General features: G+C 34.8%; 3 protein-coding genes across 4 annotated transcripts; all 3 read right to left on the reverse strand.

The window, feature by feature from the left end:
* Nucleotides 1-2,143: 2,143 nt before the first annotated feature.
* LOC108193672 (GDP-mannose 3,5-epimerase 2) lies at nt 2,144-6,650 on the reverse strand. The gene is made up of 7 exons (XM_017360429.2): nt 6,429-6,650; nt 5,331-5,741; nt 4,617-4,710; nt 4,391-4,520; nt 4,165-4,297; nt 2,643-2,850; nt 2,144-2,533 (listed from the first exon to the last, which is right to left on the reverse strand). Exons 2-7 carry the CDS (start codon nt 5,738-5,740, stop codon nt 2,378-2,380), a joined length of 1,131 nt encoding a protein of 376 aa, XP_017215918.1. The 5' UTR covers nt 5,741; nt 6,429-6,650; the 3' UTR covers nt 2,144-2,377.
* Nucleotides 6,651-7,926: 1,276 nt separating this feature from the next.
* On the reverse strand, nt 7,927-12,823 carry LOC108196849 (U-box domain-containing protein 44). 2 transcript variants are annotated; one of them, XM_017364315.2, is made up of 4 exons: nt 12,660-12,823; nt 10,828-12,143; nt 10,429-10,747; nt 7,927-9,642 (listed from the first exon to the last, which is right to left on the reverse strand). In XM_017364315.2, the coding sequence occupies exons 2-4, from the start codon at nt 12,091-12,093 to the stop codon at nt 8,132-8,134; spliced, it is 3,096 nt and encodes a 1,031-aa protein (XP_017219804.1). In that variant the 5' UTR covers nt 12,094-12,143; nt 12,660-12,823; the 3' UTR covers nt 7,927-8,131. The 2 variants fall into 2 exon arrangements, with proteins under 2 accessions (XP_017219804.1, XP_017219806.1); XM_017364317.2 differs by having other exon boundaries at nt 10,828-12,137; nt 12,660-12,779.
* Nucleotides 12,824-13,431: 608 nt separating this feature from the next.
* On the reverse strand, nt 13,432-17,967 carry LOC108193926 (phosphate transporter PHO1 homolog 3). Its single transcript, XM_017360779.2, has 12 exons — nt 17,240-17,967; nt 16,155-16,419; nt 15,964-16,012; nt 15,748-15,819; nt 15,533-15,662; nt 15,327-15,447; nt 14,910-15,168; nt 14,714-14,818; nt 14,420-14,614; nt 14,039-14,317; nt 13,794-13,930; nt 13,432-13,708 (listed from the first exon to the last, which is right to left on the reverse strand). The coding sequence occupies exons 1-12, from the start codon at nt 17,850-17,852 to the stop codon at nt 13,606-13,608; spliced, it is 2,328 nt and encodes a 775-aa protein (XP_017216268.1). The 5' UTR covers nt 17,853-17,967; the 3' UTR covers nt 13,432-13,605.
* Between the last annotated feature and the right edge of the window lie 2,254 nt (nt 17,968-20,221).

Genomic DNA, 20,221 nt, shown 5'->3' on the forward strand with positions numbered 1-20,221 from the left:
TTTAAAGGAGAAGCGAAGGGCGTGTAGGTGGTGCCTCTCACATCGCTCCGTTTTATTTTTTAATTTTCTGAAATTATTGGATGAAAAATATCAAAAATTAGAAATACCTTTCTCTTGCTCGATTTTTAACTCAGAGGTGTCGTTATTCCGCAATGATAAGTGAAGGCTGTTACAGTGAAGGTTGTTGCAAGCAAATGTAGTTATAGACCGTTATATTGGAGTCGACAAATCCAAACACGGGGAAAGAATATAGTCTTGATAGGATATCGATGGTTGATGTCAATTAATTAACTATTAATGATGTATGTTTGTTGGTTATTTTTTTATAATATTTGTTTTGTTCATCGGGCATGTTTGTTGTTGTTAATTTTTATATTATTTACTTTGTATACATGAAAAAATTATTTATGCATTATATGTTTGCTCCGTTCAAGCAACTTTTAAGAGGGTAGTTATATTTAAGTTAAATGTTTTTGTGCACAATCAATCTAAAAAAATTAGAGGAAGGTGACAATGTAAGAACATGATTACTTTTCCAAAAAAAAAAAAATTTTAAGATTCGTCACGCTTTAAATTGTTGTTTACGTGTATAAATTTATTGTCATTTTTTCACCATGAATTATAGTCCAATTTTGCAATTTTATATATTAGTATTTGTATTACATCAAGAATTTTATAATATAAATTTATTTAATCGTACAAATATTAACTTGAAACATTAATATACTTTTTATAGACAGTCATAAAATTATTTTATTCTATAAATATTAATATTGGATCATTAATATAATTTTTATAGGCCGCCGCAACGCGCGGATTCTCAACTAGTTCATTATAAGAGAAAGTATCTTGTGAAAAAAAAAAAAAGTAATATATGATGCGGACCAAGACTCCCCATCAGCTCACATCTCATTTACAAAATGGAAGGTGGGGGTTGTATTCTCTTGCATGGAAAACTTGAGCTGGTGGCGATCGCAGAACCAGCTCATATCGCGTATCATATACTGTGAACAAGGCTCATGACGGAATATGAGAATTGCTCATTGATTTTAAAATAATATCTGGTTTATTAATATTCTCAAGTGAAAATTTTCAATGCTAGCAAAATTATGAATCTAAATCTAGGTCTCATTTGAATATAGATTGAGATCATAGACTTGTTGAAAGCCCTAACATAGTTAGGTAACTTGTGGAAAACCAAACTCCTTTGAGACAATATGTATAGATGAACCCGTCTAGAAAATATAATTATAAAAGTATATTTTCCATTGACGGGGAGAACGATCTTGATAGAAATGAGAATTTGAAATGCATAGGATAGAATATAAGAGAAATCATAGCCCCTTCCTTCTCATATTAGGAAGCTAGATAATGATAAAGATAGTTGAAAAAAATAGTTAAAAAGATGGAAAATATCAATCTGAATGAGCTAAAGATGGACGGGAAAGGAAGGCTCCTCCTCATACGAACACTGCTCCACATTTCATATCTCATAAAAGACTCATTTCTAATACTTGCCAGATTTGTAACAGTGAGACTGACTACTTGCTAGTTCTCTAGCCTAGTACTTGAATGACTATCGGGCCAAAATACCCAATTTTCAATAACATTTGACCAAAATATATATGTTTCAGTACCAAGATAAAACATGACATTACTTGCATTATTTTGAGGACAACTATTTTTAAGTCAAATTAACAATTAGTACAAGGCTAAAACAATAAAAGAAATATTTGCACCACATTACAACACCAAAGACCCCAACCTAACACAACAATAAATTTTCTATCATTTCTGCATTGTCGAACACATACGAGAATTTACATTGTCAAACAATAATTAGAATAAACAACAATCCACACGTACACACGTACGAGAATTCATCCACACGTACGAGAACATGTCCGTCCACGCATACGATCCATCATATCAACATCTATCCACGCGTACGAGAATCTATACACACATACAAGAACATGTTCATCCACATGTACGAGAACATATCCGTGCCTCACACGGGTTAGAGTGCCAATTCAACCTAACAATAGATATGTCCATTTCTCCAGAAATTGATATCAAACAATCAGATATTTTCCGGGAAAATGACTTCAGGAGCAAGTGAAAATGTGAACATGGAAGAAAATATTGGCAAAATAGAACCAGATACTGATGCTTCATGGCGTAATAAAATCATACATGAACATCCAAATTTCTTGGACGGAAAGAATTACATGGAACAACTGCTAAGTTATAAATAGAATAGTAGCAGGGCAGATAAGACAAAAGCAAATCCAACCCTTGCAATCTCAAATAAATTTATACCAAGAATCCCCAGTTTTAAATATGGTGTTTAATGCACATGCTTGCATCATTTACTTCATTCTTTGCCATCAGCTGCACGAAGAGAACCTAGCTGGACAGGAGCCTGTGTGCCAACAACTTTTGATGAACCATAAACTGACAGATCGCCACCCTTGGCTTTCTCTTTCTCAATTTGCTCCTTTATCCAGAAGTATGTGATGTTCAATCCATCCTGTATACATCAAGATGTGTATTAAAATGATGCATCAGAAATGTCCTAATCAAAAGGTCATCATCATAAAAAAAGGCGTAACAAAAGGCCAAATAACACCAAAAGCTACCTTCAGCTTCATGGTAGGGGCCCAATCAAGCTTCTCTTTGATTAAAGTGTTGTCAGAATTCCGTCCACGAACACCCTCAGGACCTGGTATGTGTTGGATAGGAAGTTTCTTGTCCTCAAAGCTGAGGATGATCTCCGCCATTTCGTTCATGCTTACCATTTCATCACTTCCAATATTTACTGGCTCTCTGAAATCAGACTTGGTCAATCTGTTGACACAAGATGTACGTATGACAGTATGAGTAATTAAGCATGATGTAGTAACATTACCTAACAAACCTATTTTCCTTCTTTATCTTGTCTAAATTGCAGGGTTTATACTAAATAAAACTATAATTGGATTTCTTAGACATATATAAGCTCAGTAGTATGAAAGCACCCGGCAAACAAAAAAATTCTTCCTAAGACCAAGCTCAAGCATTAACATAATTTACAAGCACATATGAAATCCTTCAAAATAAGTTTCCATCCCTAATTCTTATATCCTCCATAAGTAATTCAATCTAAAATATTCCAAAGAAAACTAATCTTGCATTACCAAATCATTAATATATATGTATGTATGTACGGTCCTACTCCAATATAAACCACTAAAATAATCCAAATATGGGCTTACATAGGCATTGGTAAGGCCTAGTAGGGTTGCGATAGGGCCAAGTTTGGGCTCTTGGGCTATCTAAAGCTTGTTCGGAGCCTTGGTGAGACTCTCCTGGTCCCGGGGTAGATTCAGTGGGGCTGGGAGGTGGACCCGGGTGGGTGACATCATATATGGGGTGGTGATGACATATAGAGGGTGGATGATGTCATATAGGAGTGGTTTATCTTGGTTTGTATTTAGTTTAGTAATTTGTGTTTGAGCAATTTGCCTATATATATGCAACACGCAGTTTAACTCATTCACAAGATTTTTCATGAAAATGAATAGGGGGTTAAATATCAAGTAGGTGACTGACTGTGTCCAAAAAACACTAATTGCAATTTGAATCAAACAGATCATCAATTAACTTAATTTGATTATTTTGTTGAAGTCAGAAATTGAAATTACTTAAAATAGAAAATTGGTAATATAGGAGGGTAGAGCTCGTTTTGGGCTTAAATATGGTTACTAAAACTTGTAATTTGGCTCACGGAATCATGATAAAAATATGGCTTTGATTCTCCCTATTTTTAAGGTTTGAAAGAATCAAAGCAAGATTTTATCATGATTCCGGGAGCCAAATAGCAAGTTTTAGTAACCATATTGAAGCCCAGAACGAGCTCTACCCTCCTATGTTATCATTTTTCAGTTTTGGGTAATTTCAATTTCGACTTTAACAGAATGATCAAATTAAGTTAATTGATGATTAGTTTGAGTCAAATTTGCAATGAGTGACCTAATATTTGCAATGAGTGGCTTGAGTTTTTTGGACACAGTCAGTCAGTCACCTACTTGAAATTTAACCCAAATGAATAGTATGGTTGCCATATTGACATTATAATGCAAATAAGTAGATCAGACCTCAAGTAAATTGAAAGACACATACCTAAGAACACCTTCGACACATTCGTCAATGAATGTGAATGATCTAGTTTGCAGACCATCTCCCCACATCTCAAATTTATCAGTAGAGGTAAGGGCTTTCCTACAGAAAGCAGCAGGTGCCTTTTCTCTCCCACCTGCAGAGATCAAATGAGTACTGTATGATTTATATTCAACTTGCATACAAAAGTAAAAAACACTACATTCTGAGCATATGTATCTTCCCATACCTTTCCAAGTTCCAAATGGTCCGTAGATGTTGTGGAAGCGACCAATTCGGCACTCAATTCCGAAATCCTTGGTATAGTGCTTGCATAACTCTTCTGTTGCCAGCTTTTCTAAGCCATATGCATCTTGAGGCTACAAAGCAGGGATAATATAGTCTCTTCAGTATGTGAAAGAGCATTTTAATATATAAAGATAAAAATTGATCTTGACGGGTTCCTGGTAATAAACCTCTGCAGGCCAAGCATCAGCCTCCTTTAAGCTGACATTAGTTTCCAATTGCTTAAATTCAGGGTAGATACAAGCGCTAGATGCATAAAAGAACCTGCACATCGTAATAAATATCAGAGATCTGCATCTATAGTACAACTTTCATGTTTGTGAATTAAAGCAATTAAATTAGAAAATAAAATGCTTCTAATTATGGCAAAAATCTTCTACAGATGCAAAATTTGGATATCCCGGAAGAGTAATAATTAAGCGTCAAATAACTCTATAACCAAATTCAAAAATTAGAGGCTCTAGTTCACACCAAATTCATGTTTTTGCTCATTCGAATAGGAGTATTAAATTGGGAGGCCCATGGAGAAGAAACAAATAATCCTGAATTGGATATAACAAAGAATTTTAAGTCACAGCATGCCAGAGTCTTTTCTGCATTTATTTTTGTCTAAACCGGGCAGGATATCCTTATCATTGAAAGAGATCACAAAAGAAAGTATACTCTTAAAAAATGAAGTGCAGAGAAAAATATCTAAATAATCGCAGATTTTATAAGATTTTATTTTGAAAGGACAAATAAAATTAATGCCTCCGTTCTGAATCGAGACAAAAAAACCATGCCTCGAAAGGCCAAACACTGACAATACTCACTGTTGCGTGCAAGATTACCAACTAGGAAACAACAACTATTGAACAAGAAAACACCGAGTTGAGACAACCAACCTCTTGATGCCATTGATCCTTGCAGCTTCAAGCATGTTAAAACTGATCATAGTGTTGTTATACATAATCACTGAGTGATTGGACTGAATGAAGCCCATACCACCCATGTCAGCAGCAAGATTGAACACATGATCAACATTCTCAGAAACTTTCAGACAGTTATCCATGACTCTAAGGTCAACAAGATGAAATTCATGACAAAACATTTCTTCTGGCATGTGCTCATTTCTCTTCCAGTCAGAAGCAATGATGTAATGCCCTTCGCTCTTCAAACGCCTTGCAATGTGTGAGGCAATAAACCCACCTGCTCCGGTAATAGAAATTCGGAGTTTCTCAGATGGCCAGTAAGGTTCCCTCTCAAGGCTCTCATAGGTGTACGCTATATAAAGGTTTTGCTCAGTGCTGCCCATACTGTACAACCAGGATAAGAAATGAGCATATTAATCCAAACATTTGTTACATATTAACTTGCAGTAAGTTTAACAAAACATAAAAACACACAAATGGAAGAAATAGAAACAGGATCAAACAAAAATGTTAACAAAACAATACAAACAAGCTACCGATTCTGAATTCAAAAAGATTAAAAAATGTAAAACCAAACCATTCCATTCTACTATTATTTGATATCTAAAACTTGCATCATTTACTTTCTATATATTCATATCCTCATACTCCTTCATTGCCATATAAAATTTTCAAATAAAGTCCAGGAATTTCAATTACAAAACTGAATCTTAATCTTCCACCTAGCTAAACCACAAACAACAATAAACAAAACCCCAAAGCTATATAGTCACAGTGGTATGCATAATTTTTTTTGTCAGTGTGTAATGCATAATTATAAATATCAAAAACCCATTAAAGATTACACATACAGGCTTTAAATAGAGACACACACATAAAGTGACTAAACTCCACATTCAAATGATAGGTGTCTCTTTAACATGCAAAGAATCATCAAAATAAAGAAACCCAATAATCAAAAAGGAAAATTAACAGAGCCCGTGTTCACAAACGTACTGGATACACAGATTTCAAGTACAAAAATTGTAAAGATTAGATTTTTATTGCAGATACTGTAAATAAATCAATTACCTTTAACAAAGTGTAATCCAGAGAGTCTGAGAATGAGAGATGCAATATAAAAAGGGGTGTGGTGTGATTATATGTATGGGTGTGTAATGTGTGTGTACATGTATAATCTTTGTAGATCTCTGGTAAGGTTCGAGGCAACACCACTCGTGTTTATATTGAGAGAACGAAAGAGCAAGGGCCCTCTAACGTAAATTAGATCATTTTAGAGCATATGTCATGCTCTCTAAAATTGTTTTGCTAAATTGGATACTTAGGTAAAATTTGGGGAAGAGTTTTGAAATTTTTGATTATATTAATTAGTTGTGTTTAAAAATAATATGTTATTATTATTTTAAATTATGATAAATAAAATATATTATTTTAATATGATCTTATTACAGGTTTCTAAAGGTCAAGTAAATATAGTTAGCATCAGAAATAAGAGACCTCATTGATGAAGTAAATTATCACATTTACGGCCCAACCAATTCGAAGAATCAATAGATTCCTTTTCGGGAGCAAGTCATCCTTCCAATCTAGCATACAACTCTCCGTTATACTGCACTTTCTAAATTTGCTTGGTCTCTTTTCTTTCTGATCATGACAATTCCTTGTGAAAGAACTCTAATGATAAGAAAAAAGACGTAAGAAACCCTCCGATTAGAAGAATTAACCCTCCAATTAGAAGGGAAAAAAGGCGTTAAGAGCCAACTCTAAACAATTTGATTACCACTTCGCATGATAGATAAATAGACACATCATATTGCATCGAAGAGGCGCTCGTAGTGACTGAGGCCTGAGGGAGGTTGAAGACCGGAAGCAAACATTCTAGTTATGCCTTGACTATATTAGTAATGATTTTTAGCTAAAAATTCTATGAGTGGAGATACTCATTAATGCATGCTACAGACGAAAAAATAATATAGATATTATGCAGAAGAAAACCAACTCCCATATGCCCATACTATCGCTTATATTTGTCGAACCTTTATTGAACTATAAAAATTTATTAAAAAAATTCATGTCATTTATTAATATATTGAAATGATTTATATATCATTCATAACCTAAAAAATTAATAATTTACTATTTTTAAAATACAGTCAAAATCATCGAAATATACTATCTTACTGATTTAATAAATTTTACATAATATCCTAAGAGCATCTCCAATGAGATATTATAAACTCCCTAACTTATCATATATCAACACATCTATTTCAAATTTATTTTTTTTTTAAACTTATTTCGAATTTTTTGTGATATTTTTCTCAAACTGATTTATCATTTTCATATTATCGATTATTTTCTCGGTTCCCATTTTTACTCACCGTGGCTCTTGCCCGCAGTCATATTTCCAGAGTCAAGGAACGAATTAAAAAAGCATGACGCTTTCCGGCTCACTGATTTAATATCACATTCATCCATAGATAGATCTCCTTAAAATTCGTCTACACTATCATCTTAAATAACGAGCTTAAGTAGCCACTTGGAGATGTTCAGTAACTGAAAGTAAAGTTTATTAACACAGCAAAAGCTAATGATTACTGTATCAAAAACCAAACAAGCTACAAATTATGCCCTTAAGTGTAAATAGAATGTGGGATTACATATACATATTACTGAGGTTAACTATTACATGTATTATGAATTCTGAGAGTGCACAATGCAGGAAGAATTTCAGTGTCCTTAGAATGGTTTGATTTTGTAACGAAAAACCTTAGTCACTCACCTATTCCATTAACGACGGCTGAGGATGATAATGGCCTAGAGTTACTAGAGTTACGTTCTATGAGTAACAATACTCTAGCAGCTTTCCTCTGAAGATGTCCATCTTCGTGAATGCTACGCCCTGTCAGACGAACAATATTGGCTCGAGCTGTCAATCCATAGGCTTCGACCATTTCCTTTGACATGAAAACCTTTTCTAACAGACCCAAAACCTCTTCCTTTAGTGACTGAGACCCCCATGATAAAACCGCAAGCATGTAAGATATTGCACCACTCTCATGCAGGACTCTGGCACCTCTTTGGGGACTTTCCTCGCTGACAAGAGTAGAGAGCGTTTGAATTGCCTCAAAAGCAGTTGCGTGAACTTCCTCTTGTAATAGTTTCACCAGGTGAGGCAAAGCATCTGCTGCCAACAGACAAAATGATTTGTTCACACTGCAGACACCCCCATGTGCCGGACATCTAGGGTTACGTCTTCCAGGAAAGAAAAACCAGCAGCCAATTCCTTTGGACACAACCGTAAGTTCTACACTGCGCATAGAAAGATCACCAATGAGAGCAGCTGCTCTTGCCTTTGATGTTACTGAACCTTCCTTGAGAAAATCTACCAGCAATGGATACGCCCCTAATTCAACAACAATCTTCTGTGACTCCAGATTTGTGGGATCAGTGAATCTGAAGAGTGCACTTAAAGCATTTTCTTTTGCTTCTATGCTTCCAGATCTCAAGATGTCTATAATTGCTTTCAGTCCATCTGATTCAATTAGTTTCTCCGTGAGTAGTATTTCTGACTTGGGAAGGTTGGCTATTACACCAGCTGAAGCCATTTGTACTTCACCTTTTTCATGATTCTCCAAAATTTTAATAAAAGCCTCAAGCCTTCTTGGTCTAAGAAGGTATTCTACAGTTCCCTGTGATTCATGCTGGGAGAACAGGAAAAGAAGATATATTGCAGTTTCTCGTACTTCCAAATCAGAATTATCAAGAAGTGAAATAACAGCAGAAACACCGTTAGCTTTGAGAACAGCCATTTTGACAAGGCCAGCATCAAACCGACACAATCCTAATACAGCTCTCAAGGCAGGTTTTCGTGTAGTATGAGGTAAAGTCGGATTCTGCTGAAAAGTCAACAAGTTAATGATAACAGACTCTAGCTCAAGGTTATTTCCATTTTCATCAACAAAGAACTTGATTCCATCACCATTAGAAGCAAGATTTTCAAGAACTTCAGAGCTTTTAGCAATAATACTTGTCCGTGTTACAGGAGATATAAGTGATATCACAATAGGTATGCCACCAGCCGCAGCAATATGTCCTTTATTATCATGATATGAAGACAGCTTAACCAGCAGAGACAATGATAGTTCTTTAGACTCGAGGTTTCCCGATGCCATTTGAAGCAAAGTCGGTATTAGCCCTTCCTCAACTAAAATCTTTGAATTCTCTTCATCCATTTTCAAACTAACAAGAGCTCTCACCATCATCATCCTTGAAGATTCTGATCCTGAAGAATGTTAACACGGCCTTAGTGTATTACCATTTATACTTCCAGTCAACAAAATAATGCACGAAATCTGCTTCAGCTAAATTATTAATGTTTATGATACCTTTCTAAAGAAGTTCTGTACATAATCTATCAGCGTTCATACAACTGACTACCTTAAAAAGGATACCTTTCTAAAGAAGTTCTGTACATAATCTATCAGCGTTCATACAACTGACTACTTTAAAAAGGCTGTCACATATAACTACGGTGCACTTACTGAGAATTTAAGTAAATCATGCATATGATAAGTCTGACCTGTTAATACTGTTGCACAGGCTCTTAAGGTTGCTATTTTTTCCTCTAAGCAGAACAAAGCGAACTTGTACACTGCCATACTTTTTTTATTGGCACAAATTGGCCTACTTGAATTTTTAATTTTTAATATCAGTCAAAGATTTTTATATATACTCGTTCATCAAGGGTATTAAAGATATCCTAGGTATCAAGTTCTGTCTTCAGGTATAAGTAGCAGACTTAAGATGCTTTACCACCGTTCAATGCATTCAGATTTAATGATATATGAAAGCAAAAGCCTCTACCGCAGAACAATCTGGAGGCATTTTTGTCCTATTTCATGTTTTTAACAACTGGGTATAATTCAGATTGACTATATAACACAAACTGGTCTGAAAGTTATAATAAGCTACAAGTCATATAGATAAACAAGTGATATTTATCTTTACATAATAAATTCAAACCTTTACATGTTTTCTCACATTTACAAAACTAAGTAAACTTTCTAACCTTGGATAGCCCTTTTAGCAAGTGGTTCATACCAGCCTGCCTCTGCAATCTTAATAATGTTCAGTTCATCTTCCTCACAGAGACTCATCAAAATTTCTGCCGCTTTCTCTGACGACTCTATCACCATATGATGCCGAAGTTTGACAAGACCATTGATTGCACCATATTTCTGAGAGAGCTTCCTACAATAAGAGACATTCCAACATGACCCTTCCATCAATAACTCGTACAGCAGCTGAACAGCAGTCTCTGATATACTTGAATCAGACTCTAGACATGCAATGACGTGTTCAAAACCCTCATTTTCAATCAAGAAATCCTATTAAATTAAAATTAAGATTAGATTTGAAAGAAGTTTGTAACTATGGGAACAACGGATTATAGAATCATAAGGAGTACCTTGTTTTTTGTGTGCCCTTGTATAGCATTTGTTAAGGTAACTAGTATTTTTCTTTTCACATCTTCATTGTCAGTTTTTCCAAGGACTGAGATTGTAATTTCAGTAAGCCCTCCAATAGTAATCCAGTATCTGTTGATTGAGTTCTCTCTGATAAGATCCTGCATATGGCCAAGGGCTTGTAATACTAAATCATCTGTTGCTAGCAAGTCTGATTTGCAATTCATGATTTTATGGCAAAAAATTTGTTCTTTCCATTCTTGTATTGACTGTCTAAGTTGAAGGTTGGACCTATATGAGCAATCATCAAGAAGCTCACCAGTTTCAGGATCACTTTTGTTTCCTAAGCTAAAATAAGCTTCGAGGGCTTCTCTCTCACATGTAGTACCAGTGCAGAGACTAACTGGATCAACCATTACACAGCCAGTAATACAACATTCAAAAGATCTATACGGCTCAATACATTTTACGTTTGCATATGACCGTTCTACGACCTGAAGCCTTTGAAAGTACTGTTTCCTGACTTCTTCATAATCTCTAGCAGCGTCAGCTTGGGAGAGTAGGGCAATAACCTGCTCAAAGAAAAAAACTTCAGCTCTTTCTTTCCTAATTTCAGCTTCTTCTTTTTCTTTCTTGAAGCTCTCAAGCTCTTTACTTATCTCTGAAGGATCAACTGGCACCCCAACCGCCTTCGCTATATCTTTTAAAATTTCATTTGGATCAAGCCTCTGGTCCGTGAGACCTTGTGTTAGCTTATCAACAATTTGGCGTTGGGAGAGAGAACTCTCAAATTCTGCTGTTTGCATCTCATTGTGTAACCTATTCACTTGGTTTGATATGCCCAATAAGATGTCAGTGTTTGCAAGAGATAGGTCAGCCAATGACTTACCAATGTCTCTAGTAACATCTTGTACCTCTTTAACAATAAACCGACACTTGAGAAGTAAGTATAATCGGGCCCTATTAGTGTATTTGTCAACCAAGCTTCGAGCCCTTTTAACATTGACATCAAGGACTTCCAAAGCTTTTCTTGCAGCTAATGAGTCATTAAGTTCTTTTAGCTGCAGCTCTTTCAATACAGGTTCAATGTCATATAGGTGTTTCGACAAGACCTTGAAACTCTCCTTCTCAAAAGCAACATCCTGAGCTGCTTGAGCTGTCTTAATGACCTCAGCTGTAAGCACGGCCAGTATCGTACCAATAGGCACAAACTCCATAATTGTCACAAAATGAGAAATCTTGTCTATAGTACCAAGGCAGTGGCTCATGTTTGTGAACTCTCACAAACAACAAAATCTCCAGCAACCATTTTCTGTTTCTGCAAAAAACAGTCACCATCAACTTCTATTTTGTAAAATGCTTTCATTGACAAACAATTATACACTGTTCAGCGATAAAATCAATTCCTCTCTATCTCAGAGTAATGCTTCAAATCACTCATAAAACCGAAGAAATAACTATTCTTACATGTCACCTATAAAGCACTTGCATAAAGGGGCTTCAGACATATGTAAACATAAAAAGTACCTGAACAAATAATGCTCAATTATGATACATAAATGGACAACAAAGCTCATTTCAGTAGATACTACTTGTGTTTCTCTGGATATTCGAATAAATCAAACACAACATATGCAGTAGAATTCATACATACAGACATGCATACAAAGTACAAACAATTGAAAAGGAACTAAGCATTCATCAAATTCAACATAACTACTGTAATTCATTAACAGCAAAAAAAAGATTAGAAAAATAAATATGGGAAAGAATGGGGCTGGTTAACCAAGATTGAAAGCAAATACAAAGATGGGGTTGTGAAATGAAAAGTTACCTCCAATGGGTGAAAGCAGATTCCAGAGAAATGCATAGAAAGTTGAGCTTCATGTTCATGTTGGAGTTTATTTAAGAAGAAGGAGAAAGACAAGACTTTAGACTTTAGAGTCAATGGCTGGAGGGGCCAAAGAAAAATGAGAAGTGTCATTGTCTGTCTGTTTAGTTAAATAAATAAATGGTAGATGTAAGTGCAGTGAAACTTCTGTGCTATTCCCAGACAATTTACAACATAAAGAATCTAGGACTTGTTATTTCAGTTTCACCCTTCTTTGTTTTTAGCTGCTATGTCTTGACGGAGTCTATACAGTACTTGTTTTGGTGGGGCTTTCAAGTCTCGTTTCTGGAGTTTTAAGTTAGAGACACTTTATTCGTTTCGTTTGTGTAAAAAGTCGAGAAGCACTTGTAAAAAGTTAGGATTTCTATTTTTTGTTTTATGGCTTCAATTTTTTTTCCAAATACTTTAATCAGTTATAAGTCTTAACTAATTTCTAACTTCTACTTCACTTTTTTTACTTTAAACAAAAAGCACTTATTTTAAACTCACTCAAACAGTCTCAAAATAATTTGAGCAGGTCGGTCATAAATTAGCCTGCTCCGAATTTTAATTATGGGGGTGTTTGGCCGGGTATAAAAGTTCGGTTTGTTTGAAGCACTTATTTGTACTGTTTCTCTAAAAATTCAAGATGTACTTATAAATTTAATGACTTCTACTTTTTTCTCAAACACTTTAATCACTTATAAGTCTTAACTTCACTTTTTGCACCCAAAAATTGACTAATAAACTTCACTTCCAATAATCGAATTAACTTGAATATTGAATATTTGCAGTTTGAATATACATCGTATAATACTCCAATAGTGTAGTTTATTCCTCTCTACATTATAGCTAAACTTTATATGTTACAGTTGATTCTCTTGCATTTTCACAAGCCTGTAAATTAGTTCTAATTTTCGTCTTCCTCCTCGGCTTCATCATAGTTGAAAGGTAATGGTACAGACTTAAAGGCACGGAACTTTCCAACATTGTTCAAGTGTTCGTTCTCCAACCTTCAAACAACATTATATCAAAGATTTAGTACTTGAGTGATCAACATAGACACTACATGTCTTAGAAACTAAACACTAAAATTACCTGAAGAAATTCCATACACCACGGCGAATGATTTCGAGGCTAGCCATAATGGTCACTAAGCTTTCTTTATGTAAGAAAGAAAAGTTCAAGTCTAAAAGTGTTTGAAGCCATGCAAGCCTCAACAACACATTAAAGCCCTGCATTACAATAATGTGTTGAGTCTATTAGGTACTGAATATTAATAATCATATTAGATGCAAATTGTGTCTGAACCAGAGGGAAGTTTAGTAATATTGGCTGCTAACCATGACCCCAAAGTATACAGAATGGTGTGGAATGATTAGTTTGTCTCGCAACCAACGGTTCTTGGATTTACGGTTGAGAAGCCCCCAGTCATGAACAAGGTCCCAGTATGTACTAAATGCAGCTGCAACTCCTGATGAGATCCAAGCTATGACTTTCCATTCTGTACTGTTGTTGCGAGTATAAGCTGTTCTGGTTGTCACAGCAACTATTGTCGCAAAATATTTCATTCCATTCCATCCTTGCATCGCATCTTTTTCCTCAAATAAACGCCTAAGACACTGGAACATCAAGAAAAAAAAACAGAGAACACATTATTTATATTGTAGAGAGATCTTATACGAATTTTGAATGTGATATTTCATGGATAAGCACGAATTTACCTGGAGAAGGCGCCACCAGTATGGAATCCCTGCTACAATGAAGTTGAATGTATTGTAAACATCATTTGACTTGCAATTGTTTTCTCTGACTCTGTAATTACCAGAAGTGTAATAACAAATGTAGAACTCAATGCTTCGGAATGCTTGAACCTGGCTAGTAAATTGATCCGCCAAGAAAAAGTCTGCAAGTAAAACCTGCAAGCACAGACATAACAATTACATCAGCTGATTTGATATCTAATATTCTAATATGATTTGAATTATTATTCGGTAGTTTTCTTCTCGTATTAGTACCTTGTATAGAGGAGCACAAACACAGTGAAATATGCAGGTGAGTAAGAAGTAGCGGCTGGACCGGTATATGATGTTGAATGGGCAGATCATTATGGCAATTACAAGCTGCAGAGGTATACCAGTTTTGATTAATATATTTACCTGTTGCTAATCAAATTTAGGAGACGGAAAGGGGGTAATGATATAATGCACTTACAACTACTAATCCTGCAGGAAGAAGCTCAGTGAGTGCTTTGTAATCTCCTGTTTTGGGATCCATTTCCATGTCAAGATTTGCTAAGACACTGCCTAATGCCAGCACCGCAAGACCAAAGCTCAACAAGAGAACTTCGCGGTAGCCTAGTGCAGTTCCTACCTTGAACCCAAATATGAATGAATAGTTGATTCGATATCTTCTCCAAAAGTATATATTTGCAGCATACATGAGCATGTGCAAGACAATGAACGCAAACAAGCTGCAAGCAGATAATATACAGTTAACATTTATGAATAAAAGTTTAAAATAATTAGTGATCAGATAGGAAAATTAAGAGCTTATATGTAACATTATAAGCCAATTCAGGTGCTTTTGTACATTACATAGCTAACGATTTGTGGTGCATCTGTGACCTACCTGTAGAGGGGAAACATTGTTTCCATGTACTTTTTGCTGCCCTCCTTCTCTATAATTTGACGGCTTCGTATAATCAATATCAGCGCAAGTATGAGAGCAGCCGTGAAACCAACAAAGAAACCTAAGTTCAAAAAAATTCAGAGAGAAAAAGGTTTTAAAAAAATACATCGCCAATACTGTAGAAAGAAAGAAGCTAAATTTTGTACCTAAAGAGGCAGAGACTCCATGTTTCTGTTTTTTAGTTTTTGGTTTGAGGGCTTTTAGCCCTTTCTTCCTGTTGGAGTTGGCAAAATGCTTAATGAACGAAATTTCAACCCTGTCCATGATCCTCCTAACCTGCATGTGTAAAATCCACAAATGCCTTAATTAAAGTTATAACAAAAGCATGGATGTGGTTGCGTAAAATATGGTTAAGGCATACCTCATCGGAGCTGCCTAGGTATGAATTATCAACCATTCTCATGTACGACCTGGAAGCACTTCTTGAAGTGATCTGTAACAGTTATTTCAGTGTTAAACATAGAATCCTAAATATGCAAATGCCGATACATGATAAATTTTAGAGTACAGGTTTCGTGACACTGATAAGTTATCATGGTTGTTTTTTTCCTATATATATGATTGATTTGTTAAGTACCTTATCATACTTCTTCATGATCTTTGAAATTGCCAGAGTATTCAAGAAGCTGCAAAAAGTAGCAGCAAACATAAAATTCCATCAATCAATTTAAGAACTTGAATACTTTGCAGAGGACGTCGTATAATTAATTAGTTATGCATGCAGGTTCCACAGGAGAGGGAGATGGGACAGAGTTCTGATTAATCTACCTGTAGCTTCTAAGAAGTTTAAGTTTGTAGTAAAATTCAATAAAAACAGTTCGAAGTTGGCCTTCGACTTTCTGGAGATTGTCATTGCTGAATTTCAGTTCATTCTGACTAGGAACTTGAAGAACAACTTTGATAGTTGAAAGAGGAGTATCAACAGAACTATTGATTTTGACACGGTCCAGTATCTCCAACGGTGCTGGTCTATTATTGCTTCTTCCGTTTGATCTGTCCTCATCTATAATTTCCATGTGATCACCTGACCTTTCTGCACGTTTTCAAAATATCAGAAACATGCTACATCAATGCCTTTTAATTTTCGCTGCTTCAAACTATTTTCTGAACAGAAAAATAAATAAGCTAGCTCTGATTTAACCGAAAAATTAAAGCAACCTCTGCTTATTAATTTTATTATTATTAATGGTAGATAGGATCTCAAATCAAATACAGACCGACATCTTTTGTACTGTCGGTATTAGTCACCATTAGCTGTTATTTTGTGTATTCTAGCTAGCTGCTGACCATTGATTTATAAGCAAGATTTTCAGAATTTCAGACATGAAATAGTGCAGAGCTAAATGTGAATCTTATACACAAACACACACCGCACAGATCTCTGTTGTTTAACGCGGAATCTTTAGTGAAGAACCTTTTAACAATGAGAGGCAGAAAGTAGAGACAAAGCATTGTTTTCTTTTTTCTGCACTATAATGACACCATGACAGAGAGTTGTGATTCAGTACATCCTACTTTTGAAATCACATCTTTTTTCTTTAAAATTAGGTACTTGTGGAATTTAATAACATTTAAGACTACAGTGTGCAATTAGTTAAAATTTGATAAATGAACATTTATGTCGAGACCTTGAAATTTTGTTGATTCGATAGTAGAAATATTTTGATGTAGTCGTATTCAGGAGTGTCGAAAAGTATGAGACGTAGAGAGTAGTAATTAAACGACAAGAAAAGTGCGCCAAGTGAAATGCTAGATACCAAAAAATGTTCCCCAATAATTAAAATTAGCCATTTGAAAAAAAAAATTGAGAACAAAATTTGAGATACCTAGCATTACTCGTTTATGATACTTACTGCTTTCGGATTTCTTGCCAGAGGAGAGGGAAGTGGACAACACAGCAGCCGAAGTCGCCGCAGCCGAAGCGAGCTGATTCATATCAACAGCAGCACTCGTTTCAAACCACGAATGCTCCGGATCATCAACTTTAATCCTGAACGCAATCAACGCATCCATTTGTCTATTCAGCTCATCAGCCTCCTTCAAGACCTCCTCAACTTTACCCTTATAAAATTTCACAACCTTATTAAACTCATCATCAAGCCTCCTGAAAAACACAAGCTCATACTCCCCACCATCCTCTCTGTCAGCCAAAAACGTGGTCTCGAACCCATCCTCGCCATTAGGCCTCTTCACCGCATTCACTAGTATCGGCTGTCTTTCGATATCCTGGTCAGTACGGTCAGTGCTTGTTGTCGGGCTATTCGGGACCTTGAGTCCCGTGAGTCCACTGAAGTTTCGATATAGCGAGAGCCTACGGGTTAATCCCGGGGGATTAGGGGGTGGTGGAACGTGAAGCTGTCGATAATGTTGAATGTCTTTGAGTAATGTCTTGAGATATTCGTAATTAACGTAAGCTCCTTCCCATTCGGGGACCATTTGGGACCTTAATTCCTTGCCGAACTTCATCTTGGTGCATCAATTTTAGGCTTACGAGATGTACGTGTTACTATTATGGAAGGAAAAGATGGTATGGAAAGGTAGCAAGGTGGAAAGTAGGAGTAAAGTTGAGTGGTTATAGAATGTCGATACGAAAATCGAATTTATAGAGAGGGATAGTGCACTTGGTCAGACACGGAAAATTCAGCACTCTAATATTTTGTGATATGATTTCTATATATACGTTCATCAAGATATCGAATTTGAAAATTATGATTTCACTTGATCGTCATTATAAAATTTTCACAATTAATAAGCGAATTATTATATGGGTAGTGTTATATATTACAAATCTGTTCTCAAGTCACGTAGCAAATAAATAATTAATTTTAATTACATGATTTATATATCTCATTATTATTAATGTGGATTCTTAAGAAAAATTTAATAATAATTTTGGTCTATTTAACATTTTTCTTATCTAATATTCTAAAATGTTCTTGAATTTACTCTCAGTCTGCAAAAGTATCAAATTAAATCATGTCACTTGATATTTAATATTCATTTCGGAGTCCTTAACCATATTCAATTAATTATAATAGAAATAAAATGATTTTCAAATTTTTAATTTCACTCTAAATTTTTTAATTAGACCGCGGGCTAGTTTCCCCGTAAATATGAAATGTCATTATATAATGTGCACTTGCGAGATTCTGCAAAATAAAACGATGTGTACGGCGAGCGACAGTGAAGATAAGAATAACCGTTTTATGGCGTGTGTGGATGACCGATACGGACATAATGTAAATATGGATTTATATGGGAAAACAATAATTCTGAATTTGTCATATTTGTTGTTTGAAGTATTTTATTTCCTTTAGTGGCGAAGCCATTTTCAACTTTAACTAATCACTTTCTAATATTCTGAGAACGAGAATTTTTTGACCGAATTTAACAGTTCTCAACCAAATTTTTACTGGTTCTTCTTATTCTTTTAATACCGGAGTCTGGAGTGGAGTCAAAAGTAATTTCGTCTTTTTTCTAGACAAAGTGAGAGAATAATGGGGAAGATTTGTGACTAATCTGCATGTAATTACATGTTTCGTGACTGCTTCAACGGATGATCCGGACGTTAATTAGGTCAATTATGTGGGACATTAACCCTGTAAACCTGCCATGCACTTGTGTGGACTTTGTGGTTTATTATAACATCTAATATTTCACTTAAAATCTTAAGTGAAATATTAGATAGCCCAAGTGGTGGGCTTATCCTCTGTTGTCCCGGGACACCCGGGTTCGACTCTGGCTCACCCCGAGATTTATTAGAACAGATACTAATTTGTAAGGCGTATAAGCCTGCATCGTCAAAAAAATCTTAAAAAATAATAATGATAGGAGGACTCACTCCGTCTCATGAAATACTATACATATGAGATGAATAAGACGGTCAAATGGATAATTGATATCAGTATTCATATTCGTAATTATCGAATTTAGATACAGATAAAATCCACTTTACTTTATATACATATAATATCCATTTTTTTATATGAATGTGGATATTTTCGGACGGATGTTGGGTTGACTACTGACGAAAATTTTGAAAATTAGAACAATGTTCTTACAACTAAGTTCAAATGGTATTTTCATATATATATATATATATATATATATATATATATATATATATATACACACATATAATATTTGTATATTTATATAAAATTTGTATAAATATATTATGGGATGAATATACACACACCACAAGCAAAGAATAAATTTTTAACTATATCTAATTATATATTATAGGATTCTACTATCACAAATTCTGATATGGATAATAACTACTTTATTTCATATACGCATAATATTCGCTTTTTCTAGGATATGAATACGAATTTTTTTGGACGGATATCAAAATTTTCAACAATCCTAAAAATGGGGCATAGAGATTAACAAAATTTAGTCGAGAAATATAGAAAAATTAGGTAAAGTGATAGGACCAACTAATATTTAATGTATAAAGTGAGTGTAGTTGAAGAAAGTTGTAAATGTAGTTAAAATCTGTCATTCATTTTTATACACTTTCGTTTAAGAATTAATGTATAAAGTGAGTGTAGTTGAAGAAAGTAGTAAATGTGGTTAAAATCTGTCCCATTCATTTTTATACACTTTCCTTTTATGAATGTCCTACTCAATTTTATACATTCCAAAAGTTATCAAAAATAGTAAAGTTTTATTTATAAAAATGTGCTTACATCCACTATTTTCGTCCACTACACTCATTTTATATATTAATATTGATTGGTTCCACAACTTTATCCGTTCTTCCTACTTTTTCCCGCTAAATTATATTTTTCCTGAACCTCCGTGTTCAAACCTATAAGAGCGTATTCAAT

This window comes from Daucus carota, chromosome 7, assembly GCF_001625215.2.
Source record: "Daucus carota subsp. sativus chromosome 7, DH1 v3.0, whole genome shotgun sequence".
NCBI classification, from domain to species: Eukaryota; Viridiplantae; Streptophyta; class Magnoliopsida; order Apiales; family Apiaceae; genus Daucus; species Daucus carota.

Coding starts and splice junctions, on each gene's coding strand:
- LOC108196849 (XM_017364315.2), bottom strand. CDS start 12,093: ATGAGCCACTGCCTTGGTACTATAGACAAGATTTCTCATTTTGTGACA. Junction 10,748..10,827: donor AAGGGCACACAAAAAACAAG/GTACTCCTTATG, acceptor TTAATTTAATAG/GATTTCTTGATTGAAAATGA. Junction 9,643..10,428: donor TGCTAAAAGGGCTATCCAAG/GTTAGAAAGTTT, acceptor AACATTCTTCAG/GATCAGAATCTTCAAGGATG.
- LOC108193926 (XM_017360779.2), bottom strand. CDS start 17,852: ATGAAGTTCGGCAAGGAATTAAGGTCCCAAATGGTCCCCGAATGGGAA. Junction 15,448..15,532: donor TGGAGTCTCTGCCTCTTTAG/GTACAAAATTTA, acceptor TTTTGAACTTAG/GTTTCTTTGTTGGTTTCACG. Junction 14,318..14,419: donor ACTGGTGGCGCCTTCTCCAG/GTAAATTCGTGC, acceptor TTGATGTTCCAG/TGTCTTAGGCGTTTATTTGA.
- LOC108193672 (XM_017360429.2), bottom strand. CDS start 5,740: ATGGGCAGCACTGAGCAAAACCTTTATATAGCGTACACCTATGAGAGC. Junction 4,521..4,616: donor CTGATGCTTGGCCTGCAGAG/GTTTATTACCAG, acceptor CCTGCTTTGTAG/CCTCAAGATGCATATGGCTT. Junction 2,851..4,164: donor TGTGTCGAAGGTGTTCTTAG/GTATGTGTCTTT, acceptor TTGTGTCAACAG/ATTGACCAAGTCTGATTTCA.